Source organism: Melanaphis sacchari, unplaced genomic scaffold (assembly GCF_002803265.2).
Source record: "Melanaphis sacchari strain LSU unplaced genomic scaffold, SCAv2.0 Contig24_pilon_pilon, whole genome shotgun sequence".
Classification (NCBI taxonomy): Eukaryota; Metazoa; Arthropoda; class Insecta; order Hemiptera; family Aphididae; genus Melanaphis; species Melanaphis sacchari.
This window is the reverse complement of record NW_020271125.1, coordinates 772,290-799,814: the sequence shown is the minus strand read 5'-3', so window position 1 is coordinate 799,814 and position 27,525 is coordinate 772,290. Positions and strand designations below refer to the sequence as shown.

The following is a 27,525-nucleotide window of genomic DNA, read 5'->3' as shown; positions in this document are numbered from 1 at the left end:
CCCTGTTCTATAAGTTCAAAGCAAATGGCAATAGTGCTTCAAAGTTACAGATAAAAATCGTACGCAATAGTGTTTTATCGGAACGAAATAGTTATCGCAACGTTTATTTTTCTTTTGAGATATGTAATTCATATGCAGCTCATGTGGCACATTTGATATGGGATAATGATAAAATCATGTAATCGATATTTTCCAGTCTTATATTTTTATATTGTTATAGAAAACTATCTGCTCAGACAATAAAATGCACTAAATTTATATTTATTGAAATCTTGTATATGTTCAATAGTCTTACATCAAATATACCGTGTCGAAAAGACAGTGGTAAACTCTCTCTAGTAAATATTATGTTTAGTGGAAGGAAATATGTAAAATAAATATCCTGATTTGTTTCGTTTTTTTTTTTTTTTTTAAGTGTATGTTCATATTATTATAAGCGTTAATTTATAATGTACGCACGAAGTTAATACAGACTTGGAAAAGTTTATAAAAATTTTTCAGGTATCACTAAAATAGACCAGAGAGAGTTTATAATTGCCCGTCCAAATGTCACGACAAGACATCGTAAACTCAATGATAGCGAAAAGTTATCAGATTAGTTGTAACTTGTTACAAGTTTAATTAAATTTAATATAAAAAGTAACTTAAATATTTATATTTTTAAGTAAATAGGTTATGATTAATAACGGCAAATTAAATATTTTTTAGTTTGAGAATTTTGTGAAAAAATGTTTATAGGAGGTATGTAAGTTATACTTAAAATCTAAAAGTATTAAGTTAAGTAAACATGATTAAAATCTATAACTATACAACAATGTTTGAGACTTAATTTGTATACACCGATATAAATTTTTCAATGTTGTGTTGCACTATAATTTTAAACAATAAATAATTATTAGAAGTTAAGAAAATAATCATCATTTATGACGAGGTATTAAGCTGAATTAGCAAAAATACTATAGTATTTTTAGATTTTAAAAAATTAGATAGAAGTTTATAATTCATAAAATTAAATTTATGACCGTTTATATTAAAATATTAATATTAATTATACATAATATTTAGGTATATTTATAATTAATGGTATAAATATTTAAATTTATGAATGTAATAACTACTAAATATATATTTCTTAAAACTAGTGTTCAATTAAATGTATTAAATGTCCAAATAAAATTGTATAAACCGCTTATCCATAATTTTTTCAACTGTTATTAATTCGAAGGTTTATTTTTAGTTTGAGTAATTAAAATAACTGAAGCATACTCTACATTTGTAATACTTAATAATGCTTAATTTAAATTTTATAAATAAAAATTATCTCAAAAAATTGATTGGTAAAGAATGACATTTTAATTAATAACAACCTAGTATTTTTTTTTTTTAATTCATAAAAATTATGATGTATTTAAATAGCCAAAATTTTTAGATTGTATATAATATTTTTAACACTGGTCATATATTATGATAAATAATATAAATTAAAAATAAATGCTACTTATTTCATAGTAATATATATGTAGTATTAAAGTACATCAAAGTAACATATATAATTCTCTTTAAACTTTGGTTGTTTGATGAATATAATATGATGCATATGTTTTTTTGGAAACCTAAGCAATTATAATAAAGTTTTTCAGTGTTTCTGCATTGGTTAACATTCATTATCCTAGTCAATTGTTGTGTTAAAAAAAAGTGTTTAGTTGTATAAATAGTATTTTTATTATTATTTTAGTAAATAAAGTCACTGGAGCTTTAATTTTAACTTCATATGAATAGTATGTGATATTTTTTTTAGTTAAAAATGTATGATATATGATTAAAGTATGGATTAAATATACGTGCAAAATTGACCAAAACCTAATGGGAATATTTTTCGACTATAGCAATTGTTAAAAGACCAAATTTAGCACTATACTTTATCAAAACCAAAAACATTTTCATAATATACTTTAAAAATATTTTATCGAAAAAATATATTTTATGATTATATTGGAAATTTCAAACACATGCGTTTGTTTAACCACATAAATCTATGTTTACTTTTTTTAAATAGAAGTTGTTTTTGTGGTATTGATTAAATCTATATACTATTTTATGATAAAATATACGGCAAGAGTGAATTATACTGACTGTTTTGCATTTTAAAATGTGTACTGCTTTAACATGTTTACAATATGACAACCGTTTTCCACAACTTTAAAATTGTAAATACTCAAGTAACTTCATATATAATACACGTCTTATAAAATGGTATCTATAATATTCTCATTTAATTTATTACTGAATTTTAGTTTTCTAAAAAAAAAAAATTACTAAAATAGTTACAACTTGAGAAGTTCAAAAACAGTTTTCATTAAAATTATATGCTTAGTTATCGTCAGATGTTTGTATATCTATAAATAATTTAAATAATTCATTATTGCACCTATAATAATTTATATAATTTATAATTTAGCTGTTTAAAACAAAAGTTCAATTTAATTTAGTATTATAATAATTATTTTCATAAAAGTTTTTAGATACAATTTTTCTATAGAACCATAGTATAGTGATTTAATTTAAGGGCATCATTATATTAGTTTTGTATTTGTCATTTTGTTTCACTGTTTCTTGATACTTATTATTTTATTTACAATACAATTGTTGTTTAAACTAAGTTAAACGCATAAATGTCTCCAGCAGTTATTATTATTATTATTATTTTTTATTGTTATAAATTATTATACTAAAGTAAATTTATATTTTCAAAAGCTTTAACACAAGAGCAGCTTTATATATTTTCGTAGAAAATAATACTTATACTTTGATTAAATTCATAACTTCGAAATACTTCTTATAAATAAGAAATTTATTTGGGTGGGTTCACGTTTATTGTATCATTTAAAATTAAATGTATAATTTAATTTAATTAAGTATGTGAATAAGGTTTATGAAAAAAATATTAAATATCGTAATACATAACTCATATATCACATACTATTATGTATTGTGACCAAAAATTGAATTTTTTTCTCCTAAAATTTAAAGCCATAAAACATTAATAGGTGCTTATAGGAACTATTATAATAAATAATAATAACATGTTCTTAAAGTTAATATTGGTTTTTCAATCAATCGAATTTTAAGTATTTAAAAAATTAAGTGTCTCTCGGGTAGTGATTTAAGTAAGTGTACACCTTAGAGTTAGTTAGGCGCATGTTGGAATATGATTAAAAATACATTACCGAACATTCGGGAGTCTCAAACAGACACAAAATACATTTTCCGCATAGTATAACTTTTATAACTCAAAAGGAGATTAAATTATTAGAAATACCCTTATCTTTACGGATTATTTTACGTACGTGCATTAAACAAATGTTTAATGAAATTCGAAAAACATTACCTGCCACGGTTTCCATAACATAAAAAAGTTCAATCTTCAAAGGGCCACTATTTGTTACGTACCTGATTTTCCAACTATGCGACCATTGTGTGTAGTTAAGTAAACCCTCTATATTATATAAATACCTAGTAAAGTATTTACACACAACATACCAAAATTATTTTATTATACCTCTTACGTTATTTGTTTATAATTTGAACTGTAGTAAAATATTAATATTTGTATAATAACATAAAAAACTAAAAAATAAATATTTATTTATTACAAATAGCAAGTATTTGTTAATATAATAGAGGACTTCGTAGTTCGTTGTGAATTTATATGATATATGCAGCTACATTAAATTCGTAAAGATAATTTATGGCTAAGCAAAATGATTAAAATAGTTGAATTAGTAGGTGTACGTATACATATCTTTGTCAAAATATCGCCAGATAATAATTATATCTGCTAACCTAACCTAAGGTAATTGAACAGACTAAGCTCTCAATTTAAGCAAGTTTATATTTTACGATGTGCTTTATAAATGCTTTCTTTAATCTTTTTAGTGTATCGAGGAGAATATGGTTTAATGTTTCAGTAATGCGTTTTTTACTTTTGATGTTGAATGGTCATTAGACTTGAGATCTATGTTTAATTTCAAAGCAGGTTATTTAAATAATAGGTATGCATTACATTATTATTACATTTGAAATAATGAACACGATTATATATGTTCAACTATGTTAGGTACTATGCTTATAGAACAAGTTACAACTACATTACTAAACTTAATTACGAAATAAAATCAGATAAAACTTTTTAAAAAAATATGGAAACTAAATCTACAATAATTCGACTGCGAATTGTGAAAAACATAAGCGATAAAGAAAAAATATTATATAATAAGAATTTAATTCGTCATTATAAATAGTACATATAAAATTTATCTACATATAGAAAAGTCTTCCATCAAACTTCTCTTTTTTTTTTTTTGTTTGTGAATAACATGACTATATTGTATTTTATATATGAGTTAAATTATTTTGACACCTACATTACATAATTTTAGACTTGTTCATACTATGCTTTATTTCGTGAAAGTATTTTATTTCATTTATACATGATTAATGTATTCATGCAATGGTTTAAACAATTATACCATGTAAACAAGAGATGATTTTAAAACGTGAGATACACTAAGTCGGTAGGATAGTATATTACATACTACTATTATAATCTATACATATATATTTATTATTATTTTGTGTAAATAATAAATAATGTACGATAAATCATTGCACCCATGAAACGATTCTGAGCTAAAATTATACTACGCCAACATTTTCAATATATCGTTCAATATCTATAAAAAAAGTATTGTACCTACGGAACTTTTAAAGCGCCTTAAATGCTCCAAAAAATGTTAACCGGAAACAACCACGTAAAATACTTGATTGCAAAATCAATATCTCTCTTGCTCTGATCAGAATCTAAAATATCTAATAAATAACCATGTACAGGTAATCAAATGTAATTAATTATGTACCTTAACATTCTAAACTAATGTATCTTATTTATTTTCATGTTAAATTGTATACAAATTTATTAATTTATGATGATTATTTTAATGATTATTTATCGATGAGCAATTTCAATTTAGTATAAATATATAATGTGTACTATACTATCGTATAGCTTATATGTATATGTATAAAGTTAGGTAGATAGTGTAATACTTATCAAATGCTTTAAAATGTATGTGCCTATAAAACATGTGTCCTTCATCTTGTTGAGAGTTAAAATAAATTTCCACCCAATTAAATAAATATTGTATTAAAAATTTTAATTTATTCAATACTTTCTTCTAAGTGAATAATAATAATGCAATATAACGTTCAAAAGTTATTTTATTGTTTATTAAGTTAGTCTACTATATTTAATAGACTTAAGTATTGTTAGAATAATGTTTACTTTCAATTTTCATATTACTCATAAATTTTTAAACATATTCATGAATAGCCTAGTATAATATAGCTCAATGTGAATTTGAAAATTAGTAAAATATAATTGATCATTAAATTTAATCTTTGTGAATTATAATTTATTCTGAACAATTTAAATTATACGTTATATTTAAATATCATAAATGTATAATATTTGAATTTATTGGGTAGATACAACTCACCTATTACTAATAAAAAATATGATATATGTTTTAAGCATTAAATGAAAGACACTCTTAAATAAGAGTAATTAATTAGGTAGTGTTATGTTAGACGTAAAATATAATGTTTGAAGTAATACCTATAAAACAAGAAAGCTTATATACTAATTAAATAATTTTAATAATAAACATCACGTTCATATAATAAACTAAATGCGAATATACTTTACTAAAGACATTAATTTAAAGATATTTTTAAGACTTATTTATGCTTACCTATAAATGGGTATATTTTAATGTAAATTATAATATTATTTACAACCATTTTTACAAAAAAAAAATGGTTATTACTGGTTTATTTTCAAAATTTGTGAGTTGAATTAATTTCATAATCCCTTTTTAATTGTACATAATACACAAATAATATTTATGTAACTTGCGTTATTTTAAAATATACTCGTACCTGCAGACCATAGAAGTAAATAATTAATATTATTTTGGCTTTTGAATTTTAATCGGTTTAAACTGTTTGGAGAACTTCATATTGATACAATTGTACAAATATAACTTTATTCACTTAAATAAATATATGATACGATTAATATGTATCATTATTTTTGCTTTTATGTTATCTAAATTTATTTTGTATGTATTTTATTTGAATTTTTAATGTAATAAATACATTATGTGTTATTTGCATATTGTTCATCATTAAAAAATATTTGTATTATATAAAATAAAGGTTTGTATAATAAGTAGTGTATTTTTTTTTCAGATCTTGTAAATCGGATTCTACAGTTAAATCCATTTCTAGATTCCCGACAAATCGCATGAGTTCTAAATGGCAACGAATAATTGGAGCTCAGTCAACACTGCTAGATGAAATGCAAAGTCCTGTAGAAGATCCTGAAGTAATATTAATATTTTTTGTATCACATAATTCATAAATAAATTTGCACGTTGATTGAAACGTTATCTTACTTATTAATGTAAAATCACGCTTATTTAGTACAACTTGCTATGTATATAATAAACAGTAAACAATATTAAAATAAAAGCTCTTCAAAAATTAAATTCTATTTATCTTGAAATATAAACAATTATTATTTATCGTAGTATAATAATAATATATTGAATTATGAGATTAATACATTTTTATTTTTTAGATGAATTATGACAGATTATCACCCAATTACGGTGATTTTCCTCAACCTCATCCATTACCTATGCCCGAATATGGAGGATATTTTGCCCCCTTAAAAGAATATTTGCCAACTAATATTCCTTCAAGCAGTGGTTTTCACAGGTAAGACATATAAATTAATTTTTGTTAAAAATACTTAAAATTTGGATTTGAATATACACATTTATTAGTGGTTTTGTGTTTCTTCAATAATATTTAGGATTGTTTTTAGTAGGATTTTTTCAGACACTTTTTACGATATCTCTCTCTCTCTAATAAGTTTAGATGATGATAGACAGTCAATTGTTTTTTTTTTTCATATGAAAATGAGTATAACAATAATTTTTCTCAATCACTTTTTAGACCATTCACGTTTCACGATAGGGTCTAGAGGTTACTGTTATTATTATATGTATTAATTGTTGTGTTTAGTATCAAGAAAACTAAATAGATTAATTGTTACAGTTGTGAGAAGAAAAAAGAGTAGGTTAACCTAACTTAAAGTCTTCAGTAAATTTAGTAAATTTTCTATGTTAACTAGATAGGCCTGGAACTGGGTAATTGATAGGCAGCATTTGCCGTTTGATGGATCATTTTGGTTGTTGCTCTTGATTGTTGTATCTTGAACTTGGTGAGAAACAACGGCGCTTTTGCAATTCTTTATACATGGCACAGCCTTTGTAATTGGCAGGGTGGTTACCATTACAAAGAGTACACATTTCCGGTAAGTAGTATGATTTGAAATATATATTGATTTGGTTCCTCACATTTAATATACCGAGGCCAGTATGAACAGTAGCCTTTTGTGTGGCCATACAATCGACAGTTTTGATATTGAGGGATTTTTTAGCGTTTATGTGATTCTTCTTTTTTAATTTTTGTGTTCAATTGAGTGGTAATATTTGTTATTTGTCTTACAGTATAACCCATTTCTTCTAGTATTGTTATGATTTCTGTGGGATTGGCAGTAGAATAAATAATTTTAATTACTACTCTGATTTTCTGATTGAGATTAGAATATATGATATTTAGCTACTAAGTTTTTTTATAAGTGTATTAATGTTCTGTAATTATCGAGAGTATTAGTTTTTATTTTTATATAGGTAGACAACAAGTTGATTTATAGATAAGTCTTTCGGGTTCAATTATATCGGAAATTGTTTGTCAAGGATCGGGATAGTTCTTTGATGCTTTCACCACATATACTTGCGGAAGTATTACTTTCTTTTACTTGAGAAGTTATGTGTTCGGAATCATTTTAGTTGAGAATGTCGTGGTTTGTAAGTTAGTAATATCTACTCATTTTCTGACAATATCAATTTTTAATTTATAAAGAAGAAAAGCTTTGTTATTTTACTGCAGATTGAAATGGTAGAAGTAATTGGTGTTGAAAGAGGAGTACGACGTCTAGATTTGTGTTATTGCCATACGATATCGGATGAAGTAGATTCATTGTTTATTAATTGTGTACTGGCTATCTTAATTGGTTGAACTGTTTTAGTTTGTTTATTTAGGATTTGATTAGTTTGCATGGTATAGCTATTGTATCTACGGTTAAAAAGTCTCCTCGTTAATGACGATGCTTGAATATGCCAGATACTAGATTGTGTAATTAATTTTTGCAAGTAGTTATGTTACTTTATTTCAAGTTACGGGTATACCTATTGATTGAACAATTTAAAATGCTAGTGTTGAAATGTGTGGTATTTATAATAAAAATTTGAGACAAGCTATACAAAAATTCGTTAGTATTTTAAATGGTGTTTAAACATAACTCGGAAATAACGATTTTAATTACACGTCAGTAATGTTAATTATTTATCCACTGTCACTGATGGTAAATTAAAAGATAATTAACGATAATCGTTATAATGTATAAAGCGTGTTGCTGATTTGAGAGTATATAATTTTTGTTAACCAAAATTAGTTGACCGCTCTAATTTCACCGTATTATTATAAGAAAAATACATAATATCGTTAGATATATATATATACTGACATACTTATCCACGCTTAAGATCGTTTTACGTCATAATCAATAATTAATCATTTAAATCAAATCTTACGCATTTATTACAGTGACCCATTTCATGGTGAAGTATACTCTTATTTTACAGCTAAACGAGTTCCCAGGTTTTTGTGCGTTTATATTAATGAATTTGATTTTCATTAAATACTTCAAACACCGTTTAAACGTACCTATTTAAAATTAATATTTACAATTTTTACTAAATTTAAATGTATTTATATTAAATTATGAACTGTTGTAATGATAGGTAGTGAAAAGCTGCTTACTCTTTCAATCATTTGTACAAATATTAAATTATTATTATTAATGATAAAATGTTATAATATTTAAACTCCTAAAGATTAAATTCAACTTTAGCAGTGAACATTTAAAGAAAGTTAAAGATCTTATTAATGTTGAAACGTTCATTTTAATTAATAAGTAAAGGATAACAATCCTTCGGGTTTTAAGTAATGTATTGATTATAATTACGAGTAGGTATGATTAATTATCATTGGTCTAAGTCAACATCTAAATAAATGTTGTTATATAAAAGGTTGTATACTTCAATTTATTTTTATTGAAATTGAGGTTTTTTAACTTAATTATATAAGTTATTTATATATGGATTAACTATAAATGCTAATAATAATTAAATATATATATTATAAATTCTACTCAGAAGAAAATCAATATTTTACAAATATTTTATATTTAAAAAATGTTCAGATGTTATAAGTTTCTAAAAAATATGTATTAACCTTATCTATAGAATGACATAAATTATATCATTAAGGATAATTATTTTTAGAATTTTTTGGAGTAGTTTCAGACAAATATAAAACATTTTGTTGCAAGCAAAAATAAAAGAAATCAATCTTGTTGTAATTCATAAAATAATTAACATATAGTACCTGATTTGACATTATTTACATAGTCATTTATTGGTTATTTAATAAATAGTACATAAATAATAAATGCATAATACTCATTATCTTTATTTATTTATTTATTTATTTTTTTTTTGAAATTGTTACTCTGTTCTTCATGTTAGTTTTAACATTTCCTACTTGTTTTTTTTTTTTTTAGATGCAATATTGCTGTCATGTTACTAAAAGACTTACCATCCGACTCCCTTGACATTGACTGGTCCATTCACATGCCTTTAATGTTACATATCGCATTGTTAGGCATGGATCATAGTCGTTCATTAGTACATCAACACTGCAAACAATTATTGTTGAACTTATTGCTAGTCTTAGCCAACAACTCGGATCAACTTACCATCGCTCAAGTTCTCCTGAATCGTGATACAATTCACCTCAGTCTTGGGTTGCCAACCCCGCCAGTACCTGTTACCCAGCATAATTTTACAGGTATTTTTTTATTTTTATTTTTTACATTATTTTACTTAACACGCATTTAACACCTTTATCTAATTCATAATAGTTATGAACACGATAATATTAATATCATTACTAATGTAAAATTTACGACTATACGATATATTTTTTGTTAACAAAAATTAAATTTAATGATATTTACGATATGTTTATATCATAGTTTATATCTTATACCACTAACATTTTCAGATGAATGACCTCAAATCGTAATGAGATTTTGGGGATGTTAAAGTTACAAATTTAAAAAAAAATTCAATATTTCAACTCTTTTTGTGTATTTTAAAACTTGTTTATTAATTTAATTTTTGTATAAAAAATTGACAAGTTAGAGTAAAACGAAATATACAAATATTTGCTATTTTTAACGATGCTCATTTTTTAATCGAGATATTCCCGATATCGTTCTACGACTATTTAAACATAGAGACGACCTAAAGTTAATACTTATGATAAAATGTAAATTAAAACCTTTATATGTTTTATATGTTCTTGTAAAATTAAGATAAATTAAAAAAAAGAAATATTAAAAACCAATAATTAGCTTTATTATTTGTAAATTTCAATTTTAACTTTATAAATGTTGCAATTATAAAAAAAAACTTTATTCAAAAATTGATTTATAAAATTAAATTAAAATTCTAACTCAATCTATAGAATAAATTGGTGCTACATTAAAAAATGTATTACACATGTGCATATGATAAATATTATGAGAAATTTAAAATATTAAAATTTTTTCAAAATACAAACTTTGATCTTTCAATAACTTTATTTCGATCTGAAGTCATATAACTTAAAATTTTAGTAAAACTGTTTAAGTAAACACACTGCGCACCGACATGTTCTTTATTTTTTTCGACTTTTTAACACGAATAAATTTTAAAAAAATTCAAAAATGTACAACATAAATCATGATTTGATCACTCATTTTTATATATATTAGAAATCGAATCACAAAACTTTATTAAATTTAATGATAGTATATGCGATGAAAAGGTAAATTCGATTGATTTAAAAATTTGCTTATATTAAAACTTCCCCACATATAAATATTTTATATTTTTACGTATACGTATTGTAATAATTTTTATCTTTTAAAGTTTCTCAATTCATATTTTAAAGAAGTTTTTTTTACAATATATCTGAGTGGTATTTTATATAATAATATTTCTTATAATTTATCTTGTATAATTTTGACAAGAATCGATATTGATACTAAATTATTATCATAATACATATTTTCATCGACAGAAATAAAAAAAATAATTTATATTATTACTTGATAATCTATACTCAAATGTATCTTATTAAGTAGTTAAATAGTTATATACCTATGCTTAATATTTTTTTTCTAAACATTAAAATCAAGTTTGGTTATAATGTTTTCATAATTATATAAAAAATAAAAAATATAATCACTAACATATTTATAAATATGTAAGTACTCTAAAAATTATATCTTGAATACTATTTATATAATTGGAAACTAATAGTATTAATTATACCTATTATTTGACTATTATAAATTAAAATTCTCTAATTTTTTTTCCCTTGAATACAATTATTAATTTATTAACAGTATGAAAAGTAAACCATAAGTAGCCATGTATTTTCAAAAATATTAATTAACAAATTGTACATTGTTATAACGTTGACAAACGATAATTTATAAAACATCGTATATTTTAATTTTATTCTTATTTCCTCTTACTAAATTTAAATGCTTTTGTAAATTATAATCTGCTTGCTCATTTCAATTTGGGTAAGTTATTAGTTTTACTTGTTGCCAACTACTCATATATATATTTTCGGAAGATATGAAACTTTAATAAAGTGTCACCAACCTTAAAAATAAATTATTTATATTCGTATACACCATCTTTATGCAAAGGAGTTACTTTTCATTACTTAATGATTTTCTTTATAGTTGTATTATATTACTATATATTATTGCAACTAAGCAGTACAATATACTGAACATAACAGACGTACAATTGTAGAAGAGTATTTATTAAACTATATTTGAATTTAACTTTTCACGCATGTTTTTAATATACACTATAAATTTAGTAGAAAATAAAATCTTTATTATACGATGTACAATAATTTATAGTCATAACTTAACAGATTAAGCGCCTAGGCCAAATATGTTATTTGTCAATAATGCCACGTTGAGTTTTCAGATTCTTTACATAGAAATTGTCATTGTCACCACATAAAGTCTTTAAAATCTTTATAATACATATAATCTTATAGAAATAAGATAGTTTTATATAACAATCTATAAAATAGTTTAGTGAAATTTTTTATCTTGCTATATTTTTAGAATGGAAAATATTATCGCTTTTATAAAGTATTATCATCGAAATATTTTCTGTTCCGTTTGTGATTTTATCTCGAATTAACTAAATGATATACTCAGTTAAATAAAATAGACAATAATATTATAAAGACATATTGGTCTAAATAAAACAAAAACGAATGTACAAACTATGTCAGACACAGTTATCACTTATCAGAAAATGTCGGTAGATCTGAAGATTAGAGCAAAGATAGAAAATTTTTCATTCAATGTGATGGATGCAAATTAAAAATATGCAAAGATTGCTTTTTATAAAAATATATAAATACATAGAAATAATCAGTCAAACTGTCAACAAAATAATATTAAACATAATAAATATTTCAATATTTTATTTTTTATATGATGTAATGTATCAATAAACATAAAATATAGGATTTATTGACCCTTTACTTGTCGTTCATGCTGCGTAGGGTTTTAGACCCTTCATATTTGTTTATAATTGTATGTAATATAGCTTAAAAAATCAAATATGCTAAAAATGTATGTGAATCATAGTGACGAACAATGTGGAAGGCCAATAGTTCGTGACGGTTAACCTATTTATTATTTAATATAATAGCTATAATTAAATTAATAATTTGTGTATACCTTCATGGTTCCATTTTTATTATTAAATATGAACACTCCACTCAGAGTAAATGATTTACCTAATATTGAGACAATATCTGTATAGAATGATTTAATTGTGTATTATCGGTTTATTATTTAACTTTTTTTCCATACTAAATAAACTAAAAATGACAAAACAAAACAATTGAAATGTTACAGAAGCCGATGAATCGTTTGACAGTTATTTACAAATACCTATTGGAACCAGTTACTCACAATCTACTAGTCTAGTTGTTCTACCTTCTCCTTGTGGTAAGTTTATAATATATAATTGTATAATATAGTTTATAAGTTAATTTTTTAATATAGATTTATAATATAATAAGTATTGAGTTCTTATTTAATTCATTATTTTTAGAAGACGATGCTTCGACAGTGATATTAGGAATGGATCAATTAAATCCACCCTCCCCAAATGTAACTATTAAAGAAATCGTTAAATCTCTCATCGATTTTATTTCCTCTAGGTAAATATTAATTTTTTTTCGCCGTGATTCGATCTATATTTAATTTAATAATGTTTATTATTTGTTTATCGTGGTCCTTAGGGTAGAACAACCTCTCTGGCACTATGAAGATATAACGGCTAAAGTGTGGTCCATACATAGTGGAGAACAATTGGACGTATTTCTTCAGCATATCCGTAGAGTGTTTCACGAATTTTTACCTCATGCTTTAATAAGCGAGCGATGGGCACAAACAGCAATTCAGTTAGGACTTTCCTGTTCATCGAGACATTACGCTGGACGGTCATTACAAGTATGTAGACATTTTTATTTATAACTTAAAATCTCATTATGAATAATTTTAAACTTAAACAATGAATTTATATACTATTTATGAAAAACTTATATAGTTATAGTAATTTATTTATTACCATTAGAAAATACTTGATTTGTTTCTTTAAAAATGTCTATGTGTAGAAACACTGTGACAGTGCAATGCATATCTAGTTTTTAATAATATGGCGTTTCTATCAAGAAATAACTATTGACTTTGATATGGGTTGCAAGATTGAATAAAAAATACTATTTTACTACTGAAAATGTCAACGGTTTTATAATAAAGTTAAAATACGAATCAAGAATCGATTTGTATTAGGTGCATCATTCAACATATGTGCCATTAAATAAATAATAAAAACTCAGACTTTTAATTACTTTAAAATTTAAATTTATACATAACTATATCAACAATACGCGCGTAACTATCATATTTATAAAAGTTTCAAATATATTATGAATAGTATGTACTTATTTTGTGTATTCTATAAGACGCACATTATGACGCAACAAACTTAAAAATAGTTTGGAAAAGAAATTCGCTAAATCCCAGCCACCATTATAATATTATCGCCACCACTTTTTGGATGATTTTAATGAAGGTTAGTTTAAGAGTAATCCTATATTTTTTAAACATAGCAATTATATTTTTGCCATAACTCATATAAGTTATTAGTAAAATTTCGGTTCCGGGTAGTCATCAAACAATCAAATTAGAGCGAGTTTAGAGCGATTTTTAGATTGTTTTTCGTTTTATTACTTCAATATAATTATGGATAATACATTACATGTGATATATTATACGTCTGCATAAATAAAGACGAATAAAACTATTAATTAATTCAGCCGTACGTTTTACATTTGTACCTTCAAGAGTGATAAAACACGCTCCTGCAGTTACAATCTACAAGTATAACCAAGAAATATCACATGTTTTACACGGCAATACAAACAATAATCGTTTAATATAGTGTAATAACACAAAAAAGATGAAGCTAACGTATAAATATAAAAATATTAAAATGGTGCGATGAAAGTTATAAGTATGATATGGCCGGACTGACACAAGGGACACAAGCCTTGTATGTAAGTCCGGTATTAATAAATATTGGGTATGCTTGTTCTCGTGTTATTACCTTCCTCCCGTTCTTCGGAGGGTTCTCGAGATCGTGATTCAAGAATGTGATCAAATACACCATTACACAAATTAGATAGTAACATAACCTGTACTAACAATTAGTATTTTAGACATGCACCTTACCTGATTCGCCGCAGTGAATACTTATAATACGTTCCTCGGAGAAAGGTATAAGGTGACACAAGTTACGATACGATTTAAGGAAAACTTATGTTTAAATAAGAAAAACAACACTGATTTGAATTAGAAAAAGAAAGAAGTCCAGTTGTCGCTCGCAGTCTTGTGTGTATGTCGTATGGTGGTTTTGGGAAAAAACTCCTGCTCGCTTGTCTGGTGCGCCCGCACTCGTAATTTTTGTCGGTGCTCATGCACTCGATAGTTTGGCCGGTGCTCATGCACTCGTGACTTGGCTGGTGCTCGTGCACTCGTGGCTTGGCTGGTGCTCGTGCACTCGTGGCTTGGCTGGTGCTCGTGCACTGCAGGGAGAAGACCTGGTCGAGCCAGCCAGAGTCGCAGGCCATGCCATCATAAAAAAAGGACTCAGCGTTTTTTCGAAGAAATAGTCTTTCTTCTACACGACAGAGAGCTTCATTGTACCATGGCCCGCCTCCGCTGGCTAACGAAATTGGTTCACACGTTTTTCGAGATATTGTCACAACTCATGTGTCAATTCCTTTGTGATCATATAATATAAGTTGTTTTCTTTCGTCAGTGGCAAAAGGATGTTTGTAGGGTTTAATCTGCGTGCGACAACTTGACCGTTAATTTATTTAATTGAATTTTATGTATATGTAATAAACAATGATATGTGAGCATATCATTACAATAGGTACCTGTTTCGATCGTTACTTTTTTGAAATTTGCATTTGTAGTGGAAATTTTAAACCCGTGATCCATCATTTACGCAGACAACCATGGTTTAAAATATATATTGCATGTACTCTCATAGGTATACTACTCGAGCGGGTAACCACGATATTTCTCTTCGGACATTCTTAAAAAAAAAAAAAAAAAAACAGAAGTCGACCATTTAATGTGCGACCGTCTTCCGTTTCTTAATTTAACTACAGTTTTTGCATAACCTTTTTATAATGGTGACACTATAATTGTTACTGTATTGCGTTTTTGAGCGTAATCATAATAACGGTCCGACAAAACGTGTTGTCCGTGGGCACGTCGAGGTAAAACATTAAAAAAAACACATGTCATCTAGTCCAGTTATTGTTTATGTTGGCTGTTTATAAGAATTAAACACAATATTTACATTATTTAATGCGTTTGATGTATATAGTGTATTACCTTGTAAAATACGATGAAGACCCCAGCAGAGTTTAATAGCTAATTATTATATTAATTGAATTAGACCAAAGATTTTTGTAATTAGCTATTTAAAAATTACGACTCAGCCAATTCTTCCCGTGCACAAGATGACACTGCACGCAGAAATAATTTAATCAAACCTAATTATAGATAATAATATGTCAAGTAGTAGGTAGGTATTGAAAACGATCAACTTAAGATGGCTATTCGTGATTTGCGAGTATAATCTTTGATGAATTTCTATTCACCCCGATAGACTTAATCAAACGTTAAGATGTCAAAAATCAATATTTTTATTATTTGTAATTTATTAAATGTTATACGTTTGCTATACAGCAATAAAAATACGATAACGAAAAACGTTAGGAGGAAATTGTTGTTAAGATTTTGAGTGGAGCAAATTGATTTATTGAATTATTTTATTGATTTTACAATAACGTGTTGTTATTTTTTTCATTTTTGTGTCTGCAAACACTTTTTCTAATAAAAAAAAAAAAAAAAAGGTCTGATAATTTGACAGAGGTTTTTGATAGCGAGTCGTATCTATAGTTGCAGGTACTTTTAGAAGATTAAAATGATTGAAATTTTTTTGTACTTTTAAAAATAATCTAAAACACGAACATTTGTTAAAATTATTGCATTATTATAAAAACTTTCCGTCATCGGTTAGGATCATTTTTTTAACATATACGATGATTTATCATTGAATTTAAATAATTTAACACATCCATCACAGTGTCTACTCAATAACGAGGTACACTGTATATATACTGTACAATAGAGTGGTTATCTACTCGATGGCTTTTTTCCATTTAAGTATCAAATTTTAAAGCAAACGATTTTCGATTAAAATCTAAAATTGTTATTAAACACAGTAATCTGCCTAAATAATTTGCTCGATTTTAACGTTAAATTAAAAAATATTTTTTTATTCTTTCGACAGATTTTTAGAGCTTTACGCATACCAATTACGAGCCGAATGCTATCGGAAATATTATCGAGATTAATCGAAACTGTTGCTGAACAGGGTGAAGATATGCAGGTTAGTTTTAAAATCTGTTAATAATGGTATTATATATATATATATATATATATATATATATATATATATATATATAAATCACATTTTAATTTACGTGTTTTTTAATTTTTTTTATTGTTATTATTTTTATTAAATAACATCAGACTCCGTGCCTAATATGCAATACTGTTTTATTCGTTCTCACGCGTCTCATATCTTTTATCTTAAAGGGTTACGTGACAGAATTGCTGTTAACTTTGGAAGCGGCCGTGGACTCGTTAGAAACGGACTTTCGACCTCTAGACATGACCAGAGACATTTTCAAGTCCACCCCGAACTTGAACAACAAGGATACGAACTCAATGGTAGAAAGCGGCGGTGGCAGCGGAGGAGGTGGTGTCGGTGGAAGTGTCGGCGGGAGCAAACTACAACGATCAATCGCGCAAAAATGTCCGATCAACCGGCGCACACCGCCCTCGTGCTTCAACCAAGCATCGCACTTTCGGAGCACCAGTTACTCCGTGTCTCATTATTCTCGGAGGGCCGTCCCGTATTCGCAGTCCACGGCGGCGGCGACTGCATCTGACTTGACCGTCAAGGACGAAGGTCGCGGTGGCAGCGGCGGAGCCGGTACTGGTGGTAATAGTGCCGGTGGCAGCAAATCCAACAACTGTGCAGCCACTCAACAGAACCTTAAGCTGCTCGGCGATTCGGCCACGCAGGACGACAAGTTAACGGTGCTCGGTCAACTGTTCTGGTTAGCGGTGTCGCTACTCGAGTCTGACTACGAACATGAGTTCCTGCTCGCATGTCGGCTACTGTCGCGGGTCCTCAGGAGATTACCACTCGACCGGCCCGACACCCGGGACAAAGTGGACAAGCTGGCCGTCCAGTTGCGGACGCCGTCGTTCCCGGGTGTGCACGCGCTCTTGCTCAAGGGGTGCACCAACCCCGTGACGTACGAACACGTGGTACCACTCCTGTCGCAGTTGACGCCCCTTCTCGACCTGCTGGTGGTTGACCCGTCAGAAAGTTTGGCTTTTCCCATGAACGTTGTCGCGCTCCTCCCGTACATGTTGTTGCACTACGAAGACGCTAACGAGTTGTGCATCATGAGCGCTGAAAATATTGCTCAAGTATGCGTATGACAATCGATAATAACATTATAATATGGCGTTTATAGTGTCGTTTCACTTTTAAAAACTGCCTGACAGTATTACGGAATATCAATAAACTATTGTCATAAATTAAACTTAATTTAAAAATAGAAATACCCATTAATTACAAAACATTACACTTGAATAACCAACTATATATTTATTTTCCAAAATTTATGGCATATTATTGCTAATACGCGTTCATTCGGATAAAAATCCAATTAATTTTTAAAATGTTTTTATTAATTTTTATGATAATAATTGCTAAATGGATTTTTTTTTTTACTCCTATAAAATAAACAATAATTACAACTGATAGATACAGAGTAACAGTAAAGTTATCTACACGCGAAACCTACATTTTTTCTCTAAATTTATATTGATTATGATTTGTGAACATTCACAATACAATTTTTACAGATTCTAAACTTTTCAGTTTAATTTTAGAAATTCAAAATTAAATTTCTATAAAATAATCACATAACTTGAATTTTGTTAAAATACAATACTATATAGTATAGGTATACGAAGGTTGGCACATTTTTTTAACGTCGCGTGTTAAAAATTTACTGATTTTTTTATCCTTGCATCATACAATTATGATAAATATTATACACATAAGTAAAAATGTGTTAAGTAAACATAATATATAATAGATTTAATGAAAAAGAAAATGATATCACTCATCAGTTTTTTCTAATTTGTTTGATGTGCTGTAAATTTAATATTAAATGTAACGAATATTTTTATATTTTTCTTTAACGAATTAGCAACTCCTAATTTATACGATCGTCATAAGCTCTAGACGTTCTAGTTATATATTTTTATTGAAGTTTAAAAAGTATGATCACTAGGTATCTAATAAGAAAAATGTCAAATAATTAAATTATTGGTGTTTAAAATTAATATATGGAAGGATTTTTGTTTTTAAATTTTTAGTTACTAGTCTATACCCAAACTAATTATGATTTATTAATATTGTATTTTTAGTTGTGTACAAACAAAAGTATGAAACTGGAAAATTTGGCGACAGTTATGACACTGTATAGCCGACGCACATTTAGTAAAGAAAGTTTTCAGTGGACCAAATGCGTAGTTAAATATTTGTACGATGCGTATTCTCACTTAAGTCACAACATGCTTGCTTTTCTAGTGGAAGTGAGTAAAATGTATTTTCAAACTATTTTAACTATTACATATACATTTACGTAGTTGAGTAGTTTTCATAGTTATCTAATTTTCAACATCATTCTATTTATACTTAAAAGGATTTTAATCTAAATCTTAGACGTATTAACTGAACGGTCAAATCAATAGGTAAGCATTTAAATTTCAAGAATTTTGTTGTCAAATGATTAAAACTTCATTCAATTAACACCTTAATATTAATTAGTGAATCACAATTTTTGTATTAATGTACTGAAATAAAAAATTGGTATTAAAATATATTTATACGTAAACTGTCTAATAGAATTTTAAAAGATAATTTTGTCTTAAGGTGCTAGAGAGAGGACCATATATCATTCAACTACCAGTGTTGAACATCATTCATTGTATGCTACACTATGTAGACTTGTCATCGACCACTTCTCAACCTTTTAACGCTGATCTACTCAGAGTAATCGCTAAATACATTGAGGTAAATGTAGCTTAAAAAATAAAACGTATTTTTTATGATAACCTCATGCCGTTTGTTTATATAGGGTGTAAACTATAAAGAAGCTTTGAAAATATTAAAATTGGTCGTGACTCGTTCATCCACGCTGGTCGCTCCTCCTACCTCCACTCATTACATTTATTGGGACTCGCACGCCACTGCTTCTCATTACTCATTTTCCGACATCGACGTATTCATGAAAAAAGAATTGCCAGGTAATGATTTATCTACGATATTATATTATTATCGGTCGTGATAATAACTTGTTAATAATAGTGTACTATACATGTTGCGCATGTGTTATACATAGGAAGGACCATGGATTTCACGTTTGACATGTCCCAAACGCCTCTGATCGGTCGCAAGGTGGCGGGAGCTGCTGCACCGGACTCGGAATCGATTAACTCCAATAGTGTATTACTGCAGCAGAGACGGTCCACTTCGTTATCACCTTCCGACTCCGCTGTTCCCGGATGGAAGAGGCCTTGGTTGTGTCAGGTATAAAATGCATCGTCATCTCGTCCTATGCACGCCTTTAATGACTTTATATCATCACTTATATAGAGCCGAGTGCGAGAGCTATTGGTTAGTTTGTTGATGAGCTGTGGACAACGAGTAGGATTGCCAAAGAGTCCTTCGGTACGTATACTGTTTAATATTATGTTTGCGACCCGATGAGTCGAATTACGTACAAAAAAATTCATAATAACCCGTTGATTAATTATTTTATTATTATTGTTGTGTAAATTACCTATAGGACGATTTAAACGCACTGAACAAGGTACGGTAAACGTTTATTGCGCTGGGTAGACACAATTCTAGTTATATATTATTATCAGCTGTTATGTTTGCGTCTTACGTAATACACGGGCATCCCACTAATACGATTTAATTTTGTACGTTTGATTTAGTGAATTAACAATAATAATATTATACGAACAGTGGTGTAGCCAATGAGGTTTTGGGTGTTGCTTACGATCCCCCCCCCCGCCGCCCTGATGCTTTTTTTATATTTATCGGTTAAAAAGGTTAAGAAGTTTGTAAAAAAAATATTCTCTGCATTGTGGCTACCGCCTGTCGTACACCATCTCTAATCGCTAAAATAGAAAAACTTTTTAAAAATTTTTCAAATTGTAAAAAAGCAATTGAAGAGTCCAATAAACATGAAAATACAAATTATCATAAAACATCAATTTTGAACGCTAACAGTATTTTATCTATCTATAATAAAAATAAAAATCCTATTAATATACTAAATAATAGCATTGATCAAATATACATAGATGGTCCAATTAATAGGAAAAATTGTTGACGCTTTGTATAGTGAAATGGAAACATAGACCTTATATTCCAAGTATAAGGTCTATAAATGGGAGCCAAAAATGTAGTGTGGAACCATGCCAATAGGATATTGCTGATAGTAATTTGTTCTGCCATAAAAGTCTTTTACCAAGACCAAATAACTATCACCATCTGTTATTGATGTTATCACTATCATTGCGGAATTGAATATTAAAATTTTAAATTTGCAACGAGACGCTTTTATATATTGTATGTTGTTTACGTAGTCAAGATACGATCGTACTATATGCCTACATCCAATGATGGACAATTCAATGGAATTCTAGCTCATGTTACAAAAAATTATCCTCTCGGACATCGTATATATTGTAATTCTTGTGATCTTAATTTAGTTATTTCAGTCTAAAAAAAATTTACCGGAATTATTTAAAAAGTTTGTGTTTTTTTATAAATGCCCTAAAAAAGATAATGTTTTATCTATTATCAAAATTTATACTATACCAACAGCTTATATACTGGGATACGTAATGAATATTAATTTACAATTAAGTAAGTTTCTTTGGGCACAGAATATAGATCTGGTTGAAGCTATTCAAACTGCCAACATCGTGGTAAATACAATTAAAAAACTAAGATTAAATTATAAAAGTTAATTTAAAATTATATTTAATAATATAAAATCTAAATATGATGCCTTAAAGTTAAAATATATATTCCTCGTACAAATCACAAGCAAAAAAAAAAAAAACAGATACAATGTACAGATAAATTTTACTGAGGATTATTACTTATAATATCTATTCGTTCCATTTATAAATCATTTTTGAATCAATTAAATGAGTGATTTTATATCTCACAGATCTATAAATGAAAATATTAATTTTATTTTATCATCATTCATAATGTACTTCACGAAAAAACTAAGCGGCTAGTTGAAATGTGTCAAGGTGATTTATATTGCAGTGTGTTAGCAGCTGTAAGTCAAATAAAAATGTAGTAACAAAAATGTATAGGAACTCAAAGGTTTACCAAAAAATGTTAACGACACTTCAAAAATATAACATATACATTTTCTCTTTTACTTTCAAACTTCTACAGATTTTAGCAACCCTCTTAGTAGTTACTACCAGTAGTGAACGATATTTTTCAACAATAAAAAGATTAAAAACATATTTGCAAAACACCACACGTGAAAGTAGATTAAATGACTTAGCAATGATGATATAATGATAGACCCTGATAATGTCCCAAATAAATTAGCTTCTTAAATAACAAAACTAATGTTAATGTAATGTGATTAAAATGATTTTTAACTTTTTAAATAAAGTATAACAAAATTAAAAATATATTTTATATATATCTATTGTATAAATCTAAACCATTACTCCTCCCCATTAAAAAATCCGAGCTACGCCACTATGTACAAAAACCAACATCTTAACTTAGTTTTAGTTTAAAATGTATAATAATATCGTGTCGATTTGGTATTTTATATTTGGCGTGCATAATTCAAAATTTTAAAACCCATTTTTTAATCAAATGTTCATAGAAACTATTCTTATCCTAAAATCAATAAGAATTTTTTTTATAAATTAGCTGTAATAAAAAAAAAAAAAAATAAAACAAACAAACAGATTATAATGATATTTATCCATCTCTCCCTTGCGCAATATTTCAAAATGTATTGTTATTAATTTTCTCTCATATTTTAATTATTATTTATTAGTAGGGTAAAAATGAAAACAGTATTTATTTAAGTATACACCGTTAGACTCAAATACAGCATAAGGCAATTACATTACACGAATATAAATAATAAATAATTTTAATAATAAGTATAGTTAAAAAAAGTATAAATTGGTTTTCAGTTACAATAACATAATAGCACTATATAAATAGGGTGTGGTGTGTATATATGTATTTTAAGATATTGAAAATACAAATTTGATTAAACATTAAATTTAAAGTATACATTTTTGGAAGCTTTTCAGGCTTGTTAAATGCTCGAAATAAATGTATTTGAATAAATATTACCTATATGAATACTTCGTAGTGAGTACAATAGTTATTGTTATAGAATTGTTATTTAAATAACTACATGAGTATTCAGAGTATATTTAATAAAGTATAAAAATCGCTTTATAAATATCAACACATAAAAATGATTATTTTTTGGAATATTTAAATTATTATCATAAGTATAATATTATAATACTATTTGAATCAGTAATTGAAATACGTATTCTATACGTAAGACTATAAATTCTGGTTATGGGCAACACTATTGTGGAATTGTGTACAATACACCGTGGGCATATTCTTTACAAATCTAATGCTTTTTTTCCACAAAAGATTCAGCACAGCTATTTATTTATTATCTAAATACCACTATATTAGATTTTAATCATATGCATTATTTATCACTAGCGTGAAACGCTCGCTTTCAAATTTTATACGCGATATCATCAAATAACTATTTTGTTTGTTGTTGTTGCTGCTGTTGTTGTTGTTTTTGTTGTTATTTTCGTTTTATGGTGTACCGAAAATTACGTAGGTATCGTAAATTTATCCTAGGGATGGGCTAAACTTTATTTTTACGAACTCAAATCTATTTTTATTCGAATTTTTCGAAATATTGATAAACAGATTACGATACGATTATAAATTAAATTTAAATTGATAATGGCGATCGAGGAGATAAGTGTAGATTTCTAATGAATCTCAGACTTTTCGAATTCCTTGAGTTTCAGAGTGCTTTTAAGTTAGATGAGTTCGAGAACCCATCCCTAAAATAAACTGATTGTCGTGCACACATTACCTGCTCTGGAAAATCGTCAGCATATTGAAATTAATTACTATACAAGTATAACATTGTTTTTTTTTTACTTTTTTCTTATCAGGTGATATTTAGCCAAAGCTCTGAGCTACTCGAACGCCATTCGAGTAGGGCTAGCAGCACCGAAGAGGTTTCGGCTCCGGACGTATCCATACCCAGTGATTCCCGAAAAGAACGCGAAGACAATGCCGATCACTTCGGTACGGTCTTCAAAGATTTCGATTTTCTCGAATACGAAAGCGAAAGCGTCGAGGTATGTACCCGCTATTATAAATTATAATATTATAATAACGTAGTTCACAAATAATTATTCGGATGATGGACGACGGTAATATTTTTGTTAGGCTTAGCGTTTAGAAGTACCTATTGCCTTATAAGTTTATATTATACGGGTATAGTGAGTTTACTATACGTTAATTCATATATACCAAGTGATTAATTTAACGTAAGATAATTATAAAAAAAATTTATATTTTTAAATCGTTAAAAACATGATTGTTTTTAAATATAAATTATATTTTTCTATTTTTTTAATTTTTAATAACAATAAAAATGCAGTATTTTATGAGTTATAACTTAGGTATAAGTATTTAATGTTTAGATCGGTGAAATGAAGTGGTGGGAGAATACCCTGCAAAATGTTGTTTAACTCCGCTCATCTAAACTTTAAATATTTGTAACTAATTAGTCCAAAATTATTACACATACATTTTTATACATCAAAATACTCAGGATAATATTCTGTTTCATGATATGAATTAAGTATGTATTTTGTTATTTAAAATATTAAATTTAAAATCCTTTTTGTAAAAATAATAACGTTAAAAAATAGTCAAACAATTGATTCTTTTCTAAACACGGTTTTTTTTTTATTTTAATAAATTAAAATTATGTAAAAAAATATTTTCAAAAACGTTGTTGTTTTTTGAAATAATGAGTGACTTACGTCAAAACGATCACCTTGCACGTATGTAAACATCACGCATGACTCGATTTTTAGATTGATATTATTATTATTATTATTATTTAAGTTTAAGTAAAACGAAGTCATTTAATTGTGATATGATGTTTATAGGGCGAAAGTACGGACAATTTCAACTGGGGTGTCAGGAGACTTCCGTTAGGCGGCAACGACCTGACGACCGCTGCTGCCCAAAGTGGTGTTGCAGCTGCGTACGTAACGGGCGCGGATGGCATGTGTCAAGTGGAAGAGAGCGTCAGCGAGCAAACTCCGATGCTGAACACGAAAAAAGGCAACGACGAATCTTCGGACGACGAACTAGGTTCGGTTTCACCTCTGGACGAGATAGCGGCGTGCAATGCGCAACTTGAACCCGACAACGCGTCCTTTGACGGCCACCGTGACCGCACCGATTCGATAACGCGTTCCGACACATCGTGAGTTTACGACATTACGATTTTTCCTAACAATAATTGATTAATTATTTTTTTTTTATTTTACATTTAAAGCGGTTCGAGTATCGGCGATCTTGGCGACTTGACACCGTGCAACGCCTCACCGAACTTGAACGCGCTTATGTCGTTCCAGCGAGATGACACTGAAGAATGTTGGAGGTCCACCATCAAATCACTGTTAGACCAAAAGCCGTCTAACGCACTACATATGTTTCACATACTTCACAGGGTAGTTAAGGTGAGATTTCTCGATACAATTTTACTGGTGTATTCGAATGTTATAAAATATTATTCAATTATTTCAGAAAATAAACAAGTAATAGTTACGTAATTAGGGTGTTTTGTGTCTGCAGGAGTGTCTTGTAGATCTAAAATCTTCTATTTTTCAAATGAGAACCGTCTTTTTATATTATCGATTATGTAACCGTAGTGGATAAATTTTCTGAAAGTTTTGACGTATCAAAATCGAAATTCGAACGAGTAGTATTAAGTTATTTAATTTTGTGTACTGAGGATAACGGTCCATAATGTTAAGTTTAGAAAATTCTAAAGCTATGGTTTTAATAATTTTAGTAACTAATAGTTATCTTTTTCCTTATTATTAGTCTATCAACATAATATATAATTTATTATTCTTAAAGACTATTACCTTTTTTTGAATCATTTTAAAAACTGATAACTCGTTTTACTCGTTCAAATTTTGAATTAGGTACATCAACATTTTCAGAAAAATTATTCCGGTTACTAATTTTTCCGGAAAATTATTTTGACGATTCTCCAATTATCTGTTTTGTGATGTTATCTTTATCATTTTAACTTGTATACCTACATATCTATTATAATTTATAAATATATTGTAAAAATTGATCTGTTCACCATACTATGTGTAGTTTAACCTCATTGTTTTTTGAACTTATTCCGTGTTAATAAAATAAAATGCATTAGCTGGGGTATTAGACTTTTAACGTAGAGCTACATAAATTCCACAGTTGAGATAAATTGAATACAATAATACACTATTTATTATTTAGTGTAAGCTTTATATTTTGTTTTTGATCGTTAATTTAGATGTGTAAATATAGTTTAAAAATACTCAATATTCGTAACTACGCTTAAAGTAGTACAAGTAGTTTACACTTTTAAACAACGTGTAATTTTATTATTATACTATTTCCTGGTAAGTGTATAATTCCGAGTGTGGTTTACAGGACATTATTAGAAAATGCGTTCTGCTGACTCGCGAAGCTTGCGTGACACTGAACGAATACGTGGAAGAAGATCCGGCAACAACGGGCTGTTGTGCGCAGAGCCACGTCAACTGTCGGCAGATGCTCACCCACCTTAACTCAGCCATCATAGTATTAACCACCCACGCTGACCCACCGCTCGTATGGTTCTCGCCGACTGCACTAAAAATGGATGGTGCGTTACGGTTTCCGATGCTCCAGATACGGGAACACATCGACACGTTGTTGGATCGTAAAGATCAAACTTCCGAAGTACTATAAAACTTTCTATACATAGATAAAAAAAACAAAACCAAATTTAAGTTTGCCATGTTAGGTAGTAGTAGTACTGATTACGAACTTTAAACAGTGCACTGAGTTCAAACCGACTAAACTCGTTTGTAGATAGTGGCAATAGGCACTAAAGGAGCAAACAAAAATAGCAATAAGTAAAATACATTAAAATACTTTTACTCATTTATATACTGTAAATAAGTTTCATAAGTCATAATAATAATGTTCTAAGTAGATATTATATAATACTATTCGTTTTCTATAATACATAAAT

The 27,525-nt window shown here is 27.7% G+C and overlaps 1 protein-coding gene across 3 annotated transcripts in view; it reads left to right on the top strand.

The window, feature by feature from the left end:
• LOC112594955 (protein furry) overlaps positions 1–27,525 on the top strand; it is a 104,961-nt gene that overhangs the window by 74,738 nt on the left and 2,698 nt on the right. Inside the window, exons 25-41 of one of the 3 annotated variants that reach the window (XM_025339995.1) lie at positions 6,310–6,445; positions 6,701–6,840; positions 9,815–10,101; positions 13,262–13,354; positions 13,464–13,569; positions 13,651–13,861; positions 17,286–17,384; positions 17,594–18,499; positions 19,511–19,678; positions 20,019–20,159; positions 20,224–20,392; positions 20,488–20,675; positions 20,742–20,816; positions 24,380–24,568; positions 25,391–25,713; positions 25,786–25,969; positions 26,940–27,230. In XM_025339995.1, coding sequence (XP_025195780.1) covers positions 6,310–6,445; positions 6,701–6,840; positions 9,815–10,101; positions 13,262–13,354; positions 13,464–13,569; positions 13,651–13,861; positions 17,286–17,384; positions 17,594–18,499; positions 19,511–19,678; positions 20,019–20,159; positions 20,224–20,392; positions 20,488–20,675; positions 20,742–20,816; positions 24,380–24,568; positions 25,391–25,713; positions 25,786–25,969; positions 26,940–27,230 — 3,706 coding nt within the window. Of the gene's footprint in view, positions 1–6,309; positions 6,446–6,700; positions 6,841–9,814; positions 10,102–13,261; positions 13,355–13,460; positions 13,570–13,650; positions 13,862–17,285; positions 17,385–17,593; positions 18,500–19,510; positions 19,679–20,018; positions 20,160–20,223; positions 20,393–20,487; positions 20,676–20,741; positions 20,817–20,934; positions 21,228–24,379; positions 24,569–25,390; positions 25,714–25,785; positions 25,970–26,939; positions 27,231–27,525 lie in introns of those variants that run through there. The other 2 variants (XM_025339994.1, XM_025339996.1) reach the window with 2 other exon arrangements.